The sequence below is a fragment of the Lynx rufus genome, unplaced genomic scaffold (assembly GCF_022079265.1).
Source record: "Lynx rufus isolate CCGP_SWC_20201006 ecotype Redwood Valley unplaced genomic scaffold, mLynRuf1.p SCAF_6, whole genome shotgun sequence".
NCBI lineage: Eukaryota > Metazoa > Chordata > Mammalia > Carnivora > Felidae > Lynx > Lynx rufus.
Genome location: NW_025814878.1, coordinates 128,440,700 through 128,458,386, shown reverse-complemented (window position 1 = coordinate 128,458,386; position 17,687 = coordinate 128,440,700). Strand labels below are relative to the sequence as shown.

At 46.5% G+C, this 17,687-nt stretch overlaps 1 protein-coding gene across 3 annotated transcripts in view; it reads right to left on the bottom strand.

Moving 5' to 3' along the window:
- GCNT2 (glucosaminyl (N-acetyl) transferase 2 (I blood group)) overlaps window positions 1–17,687 on the bottom strand; it is an 83,628-nt gene that overhangs the window by 52,116 nt on the left and 13,825 nt on the right. Inside the window, exon 2 of one of the 3 annotated variants that reach the window (XM_047101733.1) lies at window positions 3,563–4,321. The exons of the other annotated variants lie outside the window; for them this stretch is intronic. Within the exon in view, the coding sequence (XP_046957689.1) occupies window positions 3,563–4,321 (759 nt within the window). The remainder of the gene's footprint in view (window positions 1–3,562; window positions 4,322–17,687) is intronic. 3 annotated transcript variants of the gene reach the window in all.

The window sequence follows — 17,687 nt, the reverse complement described above, 5'->3', positions numbered from 1 at the left end:
TTTGAGAGACAGTGTGTGAGCAGGGAAGGAGCAGAGAGAGAGACAGACAGAGAGGAAGAATGCAAAGCAGGTTCCAGGCTCTGAGCTGTCAGCACAGAGCCCGACGCGGGGCTCGAAATCACGAACTGTGAGATCATGACCTGAGCCGAAGTGGGACGCTCAACCCACTGAGCCACCCAGGCGCCCATAGCACCATTTCTAATTCTAATGCAGATTGGAACAAGCCTAAGGGTTGAAGACCAAGAAAGAAATCATTTTCTCAATAGAAACACAACTTGAAAAAAAAAAATGCCAGGTGAAGCTACGTAATTCAGTGCTACCTCTGCGAATATTCTTTCTATTGAGTCTCATAAACTATTTTCACTTGGTTTTCTGATGTCATGTAACTGTAGGGTACTAGTCATTTCCTTGGTCCTATGACAACTGTGGGTGATTTGGGGAAGCTGATGTACCTGTGCATGGTATTTCTAACACAACCACTTTAAGTTAGGGTGTTAGGCAGAAGAGAGAAGGAACTTTTGAGACAGGAAAGGAACAACACTGTTTGTACTTGCACGTTTTGCAAAAACGATGTTGACGCTATACTTACTGAAGGACTTTTCCTCTTATAACATGACATCGAACATAGAAGAGCTGGGGCATCTGGGTGGCTCATTTGGTTAAGAGTCCGACTCTTGATTTTGGCTCAGGTCATGATCCCAGGGTTGTGAGACTGAGCCCTGCGTGGGGCTCCGTTCTCGTGGAGACTGCTTAAGAGTCTCTCTCTCCCTCCGTCCCTCCCCTGCTCACATGCACTCTTTCTCTCTCTCTCAAAAAAAAAAAAAAAAAAAGAGCTGATATGGTTAAAAGCTATCTGGTAATGAAGGACCAGACTCACATCCCAAATCTTAAGTCCCAAAGGAGACTCAAGCATAAAATCCTGGAGTTACTTGAGGGTGTGATTGGATTTTACATTGCCTTTGAAGATGGAGATATCCAACACGGGCTAGAGCATTTGATGATACTTATTTTATTTAATTTATTTATTTAGAGAGAGAAAGAGAGAGCATGAGCAAGGGAGGGGCAGAGAGAAAAGGAAAGAGAGAGAGTCCCAAGCAGGCTCTGCACTGTCAGCAAGGAGCCCTACCTGGAGCTCGAACTCATGGACCCATGAGATCATGACCTGGGCTGAAACCAAGAGTCAGATGCTTAACCAACTGAGCCACCCAGGCACCCGATGATTTTTTTTTTTTTAATACCTTGCAATTCATGAAGGCCCCACGTACAAGCAGGATATCCTTCTGCTTTCTCCCTAAACCAGAATGCCATCCCGCGTGAAAGAAAGGAAGGAAGCAAAGCCACAGGAGACGTCACATTATCCTGAAAAGCATCCCTTGTAGAATCAGATCTGACAGACCACTGACCCTGGACCATGCTTGCTTTTCTCCCTGGAGGATGCTCTTGGTGGAGCTCTCACCTCCGAAGGAGATGGAATGCATTTGCCAAGGCTAATGGGCAACCGGGAATCTAGACTCGCCAGCATTTCCACCTTCCTACAAATTCCTCATAGCTGTATGTGAAGTGTTCATGTCGTTCTGGGCATTGAGTCTTCCGCAAGGAGAGGCAAAGGCAGAGACGAAGGGGGTCTTCTTACCTGGGCTCTCGTTTGGTAGTTGGGGAGATTTGAGGCTCCAAGAGATTATGTGATTTACATGGAGCCATACTGTCTCTCTGAGAAGGCAGAAGCCAGCATACCATACCACAGCCTATAGCAAAAATGGTTTCCTTTCCTCTGCCTGTCTACATATCAGTCTTGGTCTCCTATCTTGTCTATTTTTCTAGGGCTGGAAAATGGGGGGGGGGGTGGAAGATTCTTTTTTCCTTTGGTTTTCTCTTTATTTATTTACTTTGAGAGGGAGGGAGAGAGAGAGTGCAGGAGGGGCAGAGAGAGAGACAGACAGACAGACAGAGAGAATTCCAAGCAGGCCCTGCTCTGACAGCGAGGAGCCCAACTCAATGCGGGGTCTCACTCGTGGCTCAATCCCAGGAACTGTGAGATCATGACCTGAGCTGAAACCAAGAGACGGGCACTCAACTGACTGAGCCACTCAGGCGACCCTCCTTGGTTTTCTTATATTGATTTGACATTGAGAAGACTGATCATCCATCTGTCACAGTAACCAGACATTTAACCCCAGCCTAAATATGTGTTTTTCTTCTTTCAAGATGTGACGATTCAGGCTTTTGCTAAGAAATGCCTTCATCTCAGACCAGATGTAAGGAACCGCATGGCGGGTACCAAATGTTATAAATCAAAAGGGAATAGTGAAAAAAGGAAGGGATAAATATTGAAATGTGAAAACCAGCCTCTAAGTACTGAGTCCCTCCCAAATTATATGACAATGATGGAAACCACAGACAGAAGGTGGGAAGATGGCGGCCATACGGAGAGGGAGGCCAGGAAAGGCAGAGGGCACAGTACAAGAGCAAACCCTGTTCCCCAAGCCAGTCGCCCTGAGATTCAGAGCCCAAACGTGGTATTTTCCAGAGAATGCTGGCATGTTTATTGCCCAGCAGGCCCTGCCCTGCAGCCTGAGAGGAACTACCAGTGTTTCCAACTTGGCAGGCCCCCAAAACCAGAACAATGATTGTTTTTCTCCTGCTATAATAATGCTGTTGAGTTCATCAGAGGTCCATTTTGTATTTTTCATGGAGACCAAAGCTTGAGATTTCCTGCAGAAGAGATTCTCTCATGTTTCATGTAGTTTTAAAAAGAATCCATCTGGTCCATTAGTAAAGGTGGAAATGTTCTGATGAGAAAAGAAGGAGCTGTTCCTAGAATCTCATTCTTGAGCTAAAGCAAAATGTATTTTCTTTTCCAAAAAAAAAAAAAAAAAAAAAACCCTACCCGTGTGATACGGTATACACACGAGTCCAACCATTTCTCAACTCGCCGGGTCTGAGGGAAACAACTCTGGTGGAAAGCTTCATGCTTGGCCATTCGTTCATTCACTCACTCACTTATCTAATATATATTTATTGACCATTTACTATCTGTTCTAAGCACTGAGGATGCTTAGCAGTTAACAAGATAGGAAAATGACCCCAACTTCGCACAGCTAATAATGCAGAGGAGGCCAAGAACAACCTCATACAAAGACGTCAATGTGATTATCCCAAGGGGTGATACACCCTTTGAAGGAAGAATAAGGGGAGGGGTCAGCTCAGCTCCGCTGAGCTGTAGATATCTGGCTGATGGATGGGGTAGGAAGGAGAAGCGCTGGCAAGAGAGGGTCTGGCAAATTTGGGGGAAAGAAAGACCACTATGGACTGACAACAGTAATACCCATTGTGGTAAAGATTTAGTAAGCTGAACGCAAAAGAACACGATCAGTTGTAAAGCCATACCTCTGAAAGGTATTCCTTGGCCGTGCTAGAACCTGATTCTGCATCCAGAAAGGATCAGAGAGAACTACAGATGTTCCCTTTCATCTTGCACGTCTACTAAAAGGGAGCAGGCTCTCGAACGGCCTTTCCAAGTAACGGCACGCTGCTGTCCCCTGAAACACGGCGTCGCACATACCTGGGATCCTGTTGAGCGTCACCCAGAAATGCTCATCAGGACTGAAAGTATCTTTGGACCACCGGAGCAAGTCGACCGCCCGCGGGTCACGGAGGACAAAGTCGGTAAACTCTCTTGATAGAGCCACGTAGGCAGAGCCGAAGTAAATGGTGAGGTTATGGGGAGGAGGTGATTTCAACGCTGTGGTTCTGATCACATAGGAAAGCTCTTTGCCCAGGTGCTCCCGGTGGACGTATTTAGTCCGTCCAATGGCGTGGGCTGGGGGCAGCACCCCGGGGGTAATGTTTTTCCCTTTAAATCCTTTCAGATACCGGACTATCTCCTTGTTGGTTTTCAGGGGGAAATCTTGCCCACACGTGTTGATGGCGTACCTCCATGGGACCTTGGAGGCCGCGAGATCTTTGACGCAGTTCAGGTCGGCCTGGAGCCTGGAAATCCCCCCATAGACCACTGGCTCCATTCTAGAAGCCAGAAAAGCATTTGGGAAGCAGCTCAGTAATTGTTCCACCGCGCCTTTAAATTCCACCGTCGCCTTTTCATCCACGTGAACACAGTAGACGTTCTGAGGCATGTAAATCGCTCTAAAGAGCCTTGCGAAGGTATCGAAATGGTGATGGATGACCATTATATACGCCAAAGGAAATTCGGCTTCTTCTTTAGACAGAGGGGCTGTGATGTAGTGGCTTTGGGTCAGGTATTCCCGGCAAGAAGACTTGTCTTGAATCCTCAGTTTGTTTCTCCACAGGAAAGGCGTTCTGCCTTTGATAAAGGATGTGCAAACCTGAGTCAGCATCCAAGTGTCTGAATTATTTAGCCTCTGGAAGCCCGGCGCTCCCCCGAACCCAAACACGTAGAGCACGATAAGAAGGACGACGCAGGAAACAGAAACTACGAAGAGGTAACGCATGGATGAAGGCAGCATGCCTCCCGGAGGAGCAGGTTGTCCACGACGGGCAAAATCTGCCAGGCCTCCCCCAAGCTTACTTCTCCCTGTGCGTTCTTGTTCTGACACATCCTCCGGGAACTCCTGGCCTGAAGGACGCGCTGGGAATCGATCCCCTTTCAGGCCCGGGAGTCCCGCTGCTGGCTCCGGCCCCCCGTGCTGATACGAGCAACCGGTCCCGCCTCGCGGTCTCGGCTTCTCAAACCGCCTTTGTCTAAAGCCCAGCAGCAGGTTCCAGAAGCCCGGCCTTCCCCCTCCCTCCGCTTCCCTGCCCGCATCTGCTGGCTGTGGCCCTAAAACACCGGCAACTCCTTTCCCCTGCGGATTTCGTTTCTCAGATCTCTTTTCTTTCAGTTCCCATGTGTTTCCCGCACCACGCCCCCCCCCAGCCTCCCCCCTCCCCCTCCCCCCTCCCCCGCTTGTTATTGCCATTCAGGGAATTAGCACAGTGAAAGGCAAAGCTGAAATGTGTTCTGGCAGGCGTGCCGTTTCCTGCTGGCCATCCACGGGCTGCGGGGTTATCCCCTCCTGTGGCTCGTGGCAATCCCCCCTTCCAGGGGTCCCCCCACTCTTCCAGGTGACGCGGCCTCCATGCTCAAATGCTTTAAGGAATACAACCAATGCTTTAATGACAAAAGTGACTGAGGTGACAGAGATCTAAAATGAAAAAAAAAACAACATCATCCATCCTGGCTTTCCGGCCCCGCCCTACCCTTTTCTAAAACCAGAGATCACAGGACTTCCAGTCCTGGGGGGAATCAGACAGCGCAGGCTCCTGGTCTTGTGACTCATAGGTGAGGTGCCATGAGGTGCCAGCCGCACCCCCTCACCCCACCCCCCACCCCCGCCCCCACCGGCTTACGCATCCACTGCGGGCTTGTCACAGAATGTTGGGGTCACAGAACAAGTCCCCAGCTGCACCCCCTGATTTCCTTAAGGCCCTAGAGCTCCACCGGAAAGAACTTGAATCCTGGCCACAAGTGACGTTCAGATTCGGGGACCCCGGGGCGGGGGGAGGGGTCACTCGGGTTTTAAACACCCAGAGAACATCGTCTAATACTCAGATACATCCTTTATATCGGCTCAGTCGGATACTGACCACCTAGGATGGACGCGATTTCCCCCAACCTGTAAATAGCAGTGTTTTGGGTAAAGAATATCAAGCTCTTCGACTTAGAAGTTTCTTGTCTTCAACCCTTCACTTTCCCACCAGCTGTTTTTTTTTTTTTTTAATATAGATGAATATATTTTATTTAAAATGACTTCGAAAATGCCAGTTCAACCACTGAATGCCTTCCCATCTCTCCTCGCTCTCTGAATTCAGAACCCCAGTCCCTCCACCCTGTGGCATTAACTCACAATGCAGATTGAGCCCCCTCCCCGTGAAGAAATGATGCCCTCCAAGGTGCTTTCTCTCCTTCCTTTGGAAAAGCCTCTGCACTGCTATTAATGAAACTAATAGGACAATATGCTGATTCCTTGCTTTGGCCCGGATAGGAAAACAAATGTGAGCCCCCGCGATCCGAAACCACCCTGCTCCAAGTAAATGCCACATCATTTCCTGAACACAGTGGTTTTTTTGTTTTTGTTTTTGTTTTCAAGTCAACTCGATGCCCAACGCCGGGCTCAAACTCACAACCCCAGAGCCCAAGAGTTACACGCTCCATCAACCGAGCCCTGTAGTTTTTCTTTCTGCCAGTGTCCATTGTTCCCATTTTTTATTCTTCCAACTTATACCTTATTTTCCTCTCTCCTTTACTAAATCCTCCCCGTTCTTTAAGACCCGCCACAGATAAACTCCATGTAGAACCCACCTTCAGATTTTTAGGCCAAGTGGAAAAGAGAAAAGGTAACCCTTATGCGGGTAAAGCAGATGAGTCTAATTCTCAGTGTCTTCCACGGAATAGAGCAAAGAAAATGATGGAGAGCGCGTGCTAATGGAAAGCTCAGCGCCGAGCTTCTCTTCTTCCAAATAATACCTTTAAAGATTAGCTTATTGTATATTTTATTTCAAAACAACAGAGACTAACTTCAGCATCTCGTTTGGCAAAGCCTTTTGGCTTAGAGTGAATATTAATGCATCTGCAGTCTGACAAAGTGTTCAGGGTACAGACGCATAACTTAATCAGGCCAACCGAGTCTGTTTACATTGCTGTTTCCAACTGGCCGACAACACAGGGTTTCAGATCTACACAGGCTTAGGGGACAGACATTATAATGCCATTATATTAAGAAATAAACACACACCAGCCCAATTAGGAGCGATCCTAATGTTTCTATATTCAATCTATTACCTCGAATGGCATTGTTTGCGTGTTAAACATATAGCTGTTTTTCCTCTCTGCCCTTTCGGCTGTCCTTGGGCCAATTTGCCCCCCTCCCCCCAGATTCTGGTATTTAGAAAAAAAAAAAAAAAAAGCTCACAGGAGAACCTTTTAAGAAACTTCATGTTGCAATAGAGAAAGGCTGTACCTGTTACCTTTCCCTCCTAATAGGCCAGAAGACCTGCTTGCTCAGAACACACACCACGGCGTGTGTTTTCACTACTGAGACTGAACAGCTCAGCCTTCCTTCCCTACACGCCTTTGACTACAGGCAGGGACCGGTTTGGCACCTGCAGTCCTAGCAACCAAACCTCGGGGCTCCTTTGGAAGCAGTTATTCCCGAACCAGCCAATTAATCAGGCTAGACGTGTTGACTCTCCCCTGGGGCCACCTTCAGAGCCTGCTCTGTGTCTCCCTCTCTCTCTGCCCCTCCCCTGCTCATGCTCTCTCTCTCTCTCTCTGTCTCAAAAATAAATATAAATATTTTTAAAAAAATTTTTTTAAATAATCAAAGAGGAGAAAGAGTATCCTCTGACATCCCAGCACTGATCGGCTTCCCATGTGAAGGGGGAGACCTAAAGAGGGCTGAGCTGAAGGCAGTGGCACAACCGAAATTGTGGCTAACCAGGCAGTCGTAAAAGACCTTGCATGAAGCACTTGGCCTTCATCTTGCTGCAAAGGAACACCACCAAAGACATTTTTAGGTGGAGGAGCATTCCCAGGCAACACGTGCCAATAGGAGAACAGGAGGAAGGGCGAGAGCAAAATAATCCACGGTGAGAAGTTTACGTCAGCCCATAAACGCTTACGTTTATAATGATAATATAATCACGTTAATAACGATAATAATCAGAGCACCTGGGTGGCTCAGTGGGTTAAGTGTCTGACTCTTGATTTCGGCTCAGGTCACGATCTCAGGGCTCGTGGGTTCGAACCCTGCGTCTGGCTGTGTGCCGAAGGTGTGGGGCCTGCTTGGGATTCTCTCTCTCCCCCCTCTCTCTGCCCCTCCCCTGCTTGTGCGCATGCACACGTGCTCTCTCTGTCTTAAAAGAAATAAATAAAACATTAAAAAAATAAAGTGTTTAAAAAATAATAAATGTAAATAAAGCCTCTGAAAGTATAAGATAAAGGTGCTGACTACACCCTAATTACGTGTCTTCTAGAAACAAGTCCAAGGCTTTAATGAACCAGAACATCAGATATGGCATCTTTTGAGTTTTTCCTTAGATAAAGAAATGCAGATAGAAGGATTTAAAGTCCCAGGGTCGCTAAGAAATTAGTGGAAAGTCTAGACTTGCTTTTTCACTCCCTCAACGTTGTAATGTAGAAATTTGTATGTTACCTTATTTATACTATTTACCTGTTTGTATGTGCTGAATGAATGAATGAAAGACCACACACCCCCCCCCCCAATGGTTCCAGGTGCTCATGGGTAAATGCGCTCTTAGCTGGAACTGGGAACAGAACAACTGGTGTCTTTTATTTTGACACACAAAAACTGACCAGATTGATTGACCAGATAGATGAAACGATATTTAAAAACCCACAACTTTCAATCAAATTTCTGTGGGAAACCATGCAAGATGTGTTTTCATTTGAATATCAAGAAGGGGTGCCCACTCACCCCCACAATATTGCTAACAGGTCATGGTGCAAAACTCAGGACACCTGGGTTCTAGTTACTGTTCCACCTTTAACTGATTATGTGATCTTGGGCCCCCACTTGCTTCATCTTTAAAAAAAGATGCTCCTGGGGTGCCTGGGTGGCCCAGTCAGTTAAGCGTCTGCCTCCTGGTTTTGGCTCAAGTCACGATCTCATGGTTCGTGAGATCAAGCCCCCCATGGGGCTCAGCACTGACAGCACAGAGCCTGTGTCTCTCTCCCTTTTTCTCTGTCTGCCCCTCCCCTACTCTTGTGCTTGTGTGCGTTCTCTCTCTCTCTCTCTCAAAATAAATAAACTTAAAAAAAAAGATGTTCTCTATGGTCCCTTTTGGCTAAAATTATGGCCCTTTGAGCTGTAATTCAGAATGTGAAAGGTGAGTCCACAAAGCAGCACTGACGAATCCAGGAAATGTGAAGTATGGCCACCGTCCCGCAGGAGATCGTCTCCTCCCTAGGCTTCAAAATACATTTAGCTGAAAATGCATAACCAATGAAACATAGAAGACTATGGATCCGTTCCAAACAAGAGGGTAGCCACTAAACGTAGGGGGTGCTCAGAGGAGAAAAAGCTCCCTAGAAGCTGGGATGGTGAGAAAGCACCTCCAACGTGTGTGTTCCTACACTCAGAATCTGGAGAAGGCATTCATTCCAGTTGGAGACGTTACGGGAGGGAGCAAGAACGCAAAAACAAGAAAGCCCAATGTGGAGAAATTTCCCAGGCAGAGTTGTGAATCTAGAACCTCACGGGCTGAGCAGCACATAAAACCTTCCTATCAGTGAGCCGTGACCTCAGAGTACCAGGCCTAGCTAGAAGGTGACCTGTAGGACGGCAGGGACATCTCCCCCCTGTTCCTACCGTGGTCCAGCAACTCCAAGAGTCTTCCCTTGTGTTACAGCCGGCGGGCCATTGGGCACACACTGCGTTCGATGCTTGTTTAAGAGGTCCAGAATTTAGCGATGGGGAAGGAGTGTTAAAACCTATAATATAAATTTCTATTTCTGTTTCTATTTTAATTTATACCCACCGTTTTATTTTACATATTGGAATAGCATAGGAGAGCTATGCGAGGAGAGCCCTTCATGATTTTTTCTCTTAAGTGGATGTTCTAGTTAACGTCTAGTTCTAGATGTGTGATTTTACTGTCCCGATAGTCCTTTTTTCACTCTCCTGTTTCAGCATACACCTAGAGAGACCTAACTATGAATGTCCCACATCAGCACTGAACTGCGTTTGCATTTCCTCCTGTACCTTTTCTTTGTTTAATCGCGTGTACTCATGTAAACTTCATTACACTTTCATCATTGTTCTGGGACTTGTTTTTCCACTCCCAATTAACTGTTGTCCTTTAGTTGGGAGAGACATTGAGGGGATACAGGCTTCAGCAGGCATACTACATTTAAAATGTTAAATAACAGCAGAATGAAGTTTGTTGAAGGAGCATTGAGAGCATAAGTCACACGCTGGCAGAAATGGTTGGGTGAATGAGGTGAGATTATATCATTTCTTGGGTTTGCTGATGGCTGTCCTTTGGAAGGTCATTTTTGTGTAGTTTCCTTTGTTATTGAAGCAGGCCAAATGACTCAGGGATTCATTTTTAATTATAAAATGTAGGTGGGGGGCACCCGGGGGGCTCAGTCCGTTAAGCATCCAACTTGGCTCAGGTTAAGCAGTTAAGCGTCCATTTCGGCTCAGGTCATGATCTCATGATTCATGGGATTCTCTTTTCCTCTCTCTCTGCACCACCCCCCACCCCCGTCTCTCAAAATAAATAACTAAACTTAAAAAAATAAAACATAGGGATTTATGTTTTTCCCTTGAATGCAATTCACAGGAAATTCACAGGAATTCACAGGAATTCACAGGCAAGTAGAGAATGCAGACAATCTAATTCCCTTTGGATGGCCAACTACATAACTCTGTTCTGGGAGACCAGATAGTTTGTCAATGGAGGTTTTTGTTTGTGTTTTTCATGATAATGATCATGATGTTAAAGAGAAGAAAGGAGACATTTCCAAAGCACATCTTTAAAACAACAATTCTCCCATAACTGGGGAGTCCTGGGGTTCACTGGGGAAAATCCACCTTCTCCTGAGACACAATCATTTTGCTTTCTATACCCTTCATCTAATTAGCAACAGAAGAAGCTGTTTTCTAGATGGTGGAACCCAAAGCATTATTAAAACTCTCATTTTGGAGGCAGGAAGAAGTTTAACGTGCAGAATCTTAAAACCTAGAGAGCAGGTCCAGAGCATGGTCCAGCTAGATGGGTCACATCACAGCAGTGTGAGGTGAAGTGATCTGCCTCCGATTTTGATGGAGTGAAGGGATCATGGAAACACTTCCTGGATGCTAAAGAGTGCTAAGCAAATACTTGCAAAACACAGTCTACACACATTCAAATAGGCAAATGTCCAAGCATGTGCAGATAGGAGGCAATCTCCCCGTAGCTGGAGGCTTAGAAAATGAAAAACAAATGACCCCAAAGAAGTCACGGCCAATTACCACTGATGAAACTTACCACTGAATGTACATGTGGAAGTGAATTCTTTAACCCTGGAAGAACTAAAACATCTGTTTCTAAAAGTGTTCAGCCCATGGACGCCTGGGGGGCGCAGTCGGTTAAGCGTCCGACTTCAGCCAGGTCGCGATCTCGCGGTCCGGGAGTTCGAGCCCCGCGTCGGGCTCTGGGCTGACGGCTCGGAGCCCGGAGCCCGCTTCCGATTCTGTGTCTCCCTCTCTCTCTGCCCCTCCCCCGTTCATGCTCTGTCTCTCTCTGTCCCAAAAATAAATAAAAAACGTTGAAAAAAAAATTAAAAAAAAAATAAATAAATAAAAGTGTTCAGCCCAAACTAGGTGTTCTCGTGGCTTGGGGATAAGAATCATCCAGATCAAAAGTATGCAAACTTCTGTCAAGCATCCCATCACCTGGAGGGGTTGTTAAAATACAGGTTGCAGGCAAGAGGTAGTAACTTCCAGGTGGAATTTAACAATCTGCATTTCTAGCAGGCTCTTGGGACCAACATATACAGCAAGCACACCTGTGCATAATCCCAGTCTCCCACAAAATATGGAACAGGATTATTTACTGACAAAAGCTGATGTTTTGGGCATCTAATATGCCATAAGTTGAATTAGAGGAGGGGTGTAGGAGAGAGATTAAAAAACAAGAACGAGGGGCGCCTGGGTGGCTCAGCATCCGACTCTTGATTTCGGCTCAAGTCACGATCTCATGGTTCGTGGGCTCGAACTCTGCGTTGGGTTCTATTCTGAGCTTGATCGGGATTCTCTCTCTCCCTCTCTCTCTCTGCCTCTCTCCTGCTCACACATGCTCTCTCTCTCTCTCTCTAAATAAATAAATAAACTAAAAAAAAAAAAGAAAAAGAAAATACAACCAAGAGGAAAAAAAAAAAAGAGAGAGAGAAAGAGAGAAAAAAAGGCAGAAAATACCAAATCTTGGTGCAGGTGTGAAACACCCCGAACCTCATGTACTGCTGGTCAAAGTGGGAATGAACACAACTCTGGAAAATGCAAAAAATCTACCTAAGTTGAGCACAGGCAGGTCCTACGACCCAGTGATGCCTTTCCCGGGGATTTCGTCAATAGAAGTGCATACACGTTTATCAAAGGAAGTGCAAGTCAATATTCGCTGCAGCCATATTCACAGTAGACCCTAAGGCCCACCAACCCAAATGCCATCAGGGTTTCTCAGCCTTGGGACTACTGGCACTTTAGGTTGAACGTGCCTTGTTGTGGGGGCTGTCCCTTGCATTGTAGGATGTTTAGCGGTATCTCTGGCCTCTACGCACTAAGTGCCGGTAGCCTCCTTGCCCCCCTCCCACCCCACCGCAAGTGGTGACAACCAAAAATAGTTCCAGGTATCGCCAAATGGTCCCTGGGGGGCAAAATCATCCCTCCTCACCTCATGCACCTCCTTTTGTCTACACAGCAATGAGAATGAAAAAATATAACTGCCTGAAAAAAAAAAAAAAAATATATATATATATAACTGCCTGCCACACAAAACGTGAATCTCACAGACACAACACCGAGCAAAAAAAGCCAGACAGAAAAAGAGTACATGTCGTTATTTCCATGTTAATGAAGGACAAACAAAGGTGAAAGTAATCTATGGTGTTAGACATCAGGGTAGTGACTGGGATACTGGTCACGTTCTGTGTTTAGATGGTTGTTACTTGGGTGTGTTTTGTCAGTGACACCGCGCTGAGCCCAACACTCCTTACTGACCTGTGCGCTTTCCTATGTTATAAAATTCTTCACCAAGAATGAATGAATGAACGAATGAAATGAGTCTTGGTCCTTCTGCCAGAAAAACTCTGCCAGGCGAACCTTCCAGGTGACTGGGGATCAGGAGTCCTGGAATAACGAACGCTCACGAGTTATCATCGCCTGCGGCCAAATACTCTCCAGTAGCACGTACTGGAGCCCCCTTACTTGTTCCTTAAGCAACCTGTTAAGGGGGTTCCCCCTCTGGCTCCTGACACCAGCCCACCTGCCCGACGTGGAATTGACACTCAAGAACCTCCCGGTCTGGGGTCACTCGGTGAGGAGGGGTGACCCAGGGCTGGAATGTGAGTCATTGTGCCATCCTGCGCCTCTGCACGCAGGCCCCGGAATGGCATCAGTACCCGGATGTGCCCAATCGCTTCTTCCTCCTCCGTTCTGACTTGGGGACACCAGGTGCTCAGATCTTGTCTCAGGCTTCCTGGATCCCCAGCCCTTCGCAGTTCTCAGACACCTGCTGTCCCGGAGACTTTTGCCAAGTTTCTTTCTTTTTTTTTTTTTTTTTTATTTAAGCTTTCCTTTCACAGGAAGACTAAGTCTGAGGCCATCCACATGATTGGTATATTGACAGGGGTTTGATACACTATTGCAAGAATTCTGCCAGAATCAGTCACCAGTTTGCAAAACATGCCCCTGCTCCACAACTTGAATAATGGAGTTGAACAGCTTTCATTTGGCCCTTTTATTGTTATTGGCCCATATATATTTTTTTTTTAATTTTTTCTTTTTTATTTTGAGAGACAGAGAGCACAGGGGAGGGGCAGAGAGAGGGGGGAGAGAGAGAATCCCAAGCAGGCTCTGTGCTGACAGTGCAAAGCCTGACATGGGGCTTGATCTCATGAACCATGAGATCATGACCTAGGCCAAAATCAAGAGTCAGATGCTTAACCCACTGAGCCACCCAGGCGCCCCTTTATATATATATATATATATATATATATATATATATATATATTTATTTATTTATTTATTTAGTGGGGGGGAGGAGAACACAAGCAGGGGAGGGGGCAGAGAGAGAGGGACAGAGGATCTGAAGTGGGCTCCGCACGGACAGGCTGACAGCAGGGAACCCGATGTGGGGCTTGAACTCATGAACCGCGAGATCATGACCTGAACCGAAGTTGGACGGTCAACTGACTGAGCCACCCAGGCACCCCCATTGATATATTTTTAAAGATTTTATTCGTAAGTAACCTCTACACCCAATGTGGGGCTCGAATTCCCAGCCCTGAGATCAAGAGTCACATGCTCTCCGGACTGAGCCAGCCAGACACCCCTCCATTTGGCCCTTGCAGATGCCTCCCTCTGTTCTCCACCCTGTAAGAGGGCTGACATATAGGGAGTGGATCAAGCAGCTCTGGCTCCCATTGGGTTTGCCAATGAGGGCACAAGACAGGCTCAAGTGGCTGGCTCCCCAGCTCTTTTCTTGCCATCCTCATCAGGAGAGCTGCCTCCTTTGACTGAAGTTCTTCTCAAAGGGCCCCTGGCCACAGCACTTTTTTCCAACCACTCCTTTCAGGTCGAGAAATGGTAATAGTTCCACTATTACTGGCCCTCGGTTTTGTAATACCCCTTAGAGTTTCCCTCCACTCTGCCCACACCTTCAGAAATAGTCCCTGTGGTAAGTCTTTCTTGCTTAGCCTAATTTCTAAGTACGCTGTGGGTTTCCTGCTGGGTCTCTGACCCATACAACACTGATAAAGATAACTCTTGAGATGATACTCGGCAGGTGCCAAGTCGTCAGTCAGCATTTCACAGAGAGCATCATTCAAGGCTCACAGCAACTCTGCAAAGTAAGCACCGTTATTAGCCCCATTTTACAGATGAGCAAGTGAGACTCAGAGAGGCCCAACATATTACCAAAGCTCATGATGTCAGGTAGAGTTGGAGCCAAACTTTGTATTTTACATGTCGACGTACTGAACGGCCTCCCAACACAACTAAGTTTATGAAAGTATCAAAACTCATTCCGAGCTCCCGGTCTCTCCCAGGGGCTAAAGCTACAGCCAGGGGGAGGAGGATCCTGGGAGCACGTTGTGGGGTGGGCATTTCAGCTAAGCACCCTGAGGAGGACTGATCTCACAGGGCGGGAGCAAGGAAATCCGTGAAGGCACTGAGGCGAACCAGGGCTGGGTTCCTCACTGCCAGGGAAGGAAGTGGAGGGAAGAAACCCCGTGTTGTTGGATTGGAACTGGAGATCTCAGTGTGAACTTATGGTTGTAATATGTATTTGGAAACCTAAACTACAGACGGGCATGTGTGTGTGAATATGTGAATGACTTGGAGTACCTGTTCGAGAATGCACACGCATGAGTGTGTGTCATGTGCGGAGACAGATGTTATGCCTACACACACATGTGTATTTTTTTCTAGCTCAGAGCCCTGAAAGGACGTAGAAGTAATCATGCGCTTGAGGGCCCAGACCGTGGCTTCTAAATATCGTTCTCTGTGAAATGGAACTGGGTTCCTTGAAGAAAATGACTGGTTCCAAGACAGGTTAAATGCAAGGAAGGAAGTTCTCAAAGAATCACGGTGTTGAAGGGACACAACAGCCAGCTTGAAGGAGCCCCCGTTGGCTAAGCCTGGGATAATTTCAGCAGAAAGATAACTACAAGTTGTAATGGATTGGAACCCAGTGAGTGAAATGGGAATCCATGTTTACAGGGATATGAACAAACAAACACACGGGAAGAAGAGAAGGCTCTACCTTATAGATGAATGTCAACTAACGTGTTTCCACAGCATCGTTTCTTTGGTATCTCTACCCAAGAGGCATAACTTGAATCTAATCATGAGGAAACATCAGGACTGCACTCTTGGAAAATGAAAGATGTGAGAGGACACCGACAGACGGAGAAATTGTTTCAAATTTGAGGAGACTAAAGAGGTAGGACCGCTAGGGCAGCTTGAGAGTGTTGATCAGATGCCAGGTTTATGAAGGACATTTTTAGGATAACCAGTAAGACTGGAATAGGGTCTGTGGTTGGTTGAAAGAGTGGTGATGTGTCATTGGATCATTGTGCTAGAGCACGTAGGAGAGTATCTTTTGGTTAGGTTTTGTTTTTTTTTTAAAAAAGGTTTTAATTCCAGTAGAGTTCACATACAGTGTTGTATTAGTTTCAGGTGCACAATAGAGCGATTCAACGATTCAACGGTTTTACCCAGTGCTCATCGCAGGTGCACTCCTTAATCCCCATCACCCGTTTCACCCATTCTCCCATCCACCTTCCCTCTGGTGACCATCAGTTCTCTTTAATTAAGAGTTTGGTTTTTGGTTCCTCTCTCTCTCTCTCTCTCTCTCTCTCTCTCTCTCTTTTTTTCCCCCAGTCATGTTTCCATTAAATACCCTGCTTCAGGGGCGCCTGGGTGGCTCAGTCGGTTAAGCATCCGACTTCAGCTCAGGTCATGATCTCGCGGTTTGTGAGTTCGAGCCCCGCGTCGGGCTCTGTGCTGACAGCTCAGAGCCTGGAGCCTGCTTCGGATTCAGTGTCTCCCTCTCCCTCTGCCCCTCCCCTGCTCACGCTCTGTCTCTCTCAATAATACATAAACGTTAAAAAAACAAATTTTAAATACCCTGCTTCAGCTGTGGGAGCTCTTACAGGGCAGCATGGCGGATTAGACCGATCCTGAATTAAAAGTCAAACAAACCTAGATTAAATCACTTTACCTTCCGAGGCCTCAGTTTCCACATCTGCAAGTTGCAAGTAATGATATCTACCTCCCTCAGAGGATTTTTGTGGCACTTAAATGACTCCCTCAATGAAGCCTCAATGTCAAGTCTTTCTGCTTTCTCCTTGAGAAAGCATTTGGTCTACAGAATTTCTTCTTTGATACAATGTGCATTACTGACGCCAACAAAACTGCCAATGTTGGGGCTGTCCAGAATGTGGAAATATCCCCATTTTGTGGAATTAACAGAGGATAATGATGCTACCTGAAGATCGACGCTCCGTTACTGGATTCAGTTCTTCCCTACATTTTACGAGCAACTGGAAATGTTGCCCCTCTGAGATTCTGAAATGTAGGATCTACTGCGGGACTCTTTATTAAGGGAATACTTTTCCGCAGTTTTTACCCCATGACATATATTGAAAACAATGATTTGTCTGGCACCAGTTTAAAAATATATGTGTATATACACACACACACACACACATATATATATATATATATATATATATATATCAACATGCAGCTTGTCTGTGACAACCGCCAGCCCACTGGCACACACAGGCACAGCTGCGAGCACAAACCATAACCAGGAACGAGGTTGCTGTTACAGGAGACAGTTCGGGAAGAAGCTAAAGCACGCTCACACTTTGGAAAAAGGCCCAGCTGTTTCCAGCTGCACTGTGCATTCGGCTGTGCTGGGTACTATGACCTTCAGAACAAGTCAAGGTCTCTACTCTCTCATTTTGTCAATAGCGACCTATCATTGCGAGTTCTTTCATCCCCAGTGCTGCTTTGTCATTGATTTCCTTTCCCCTCCTGTCTCAACCTTCCCTTTTATGGCTTCAGAGAGAGTAAACAACCAGAGCCTCAAGCCTCATCCCTCGCCTGGCTTTTGCCTGATTCATGAGACCGAAGACACTGGAGTCAGACAAAACAGGACTGAGCCCTGTAAAGTCCCAAGAGCTGCTAAAAACAGCTGCACACGGCTCAGCATGTGAATGGAAAATTCTACAAGGGTGGCTTTACCTTCCATAAAAATTGTTACGATCTTTCACCAAGGCAAGAAGGGGGTGAGGCAGGATTGTATGCATTGCAGGAATCTGAAGTTCACTTCGTTCCTAATAAGGAGAAAACTACACACAGAGACACATTTACAAATCCTCGGAGGTAAAAAATGGTTACGAAACCCTGTCAGACACTGCCCTAAATTTGTCAAGCTCA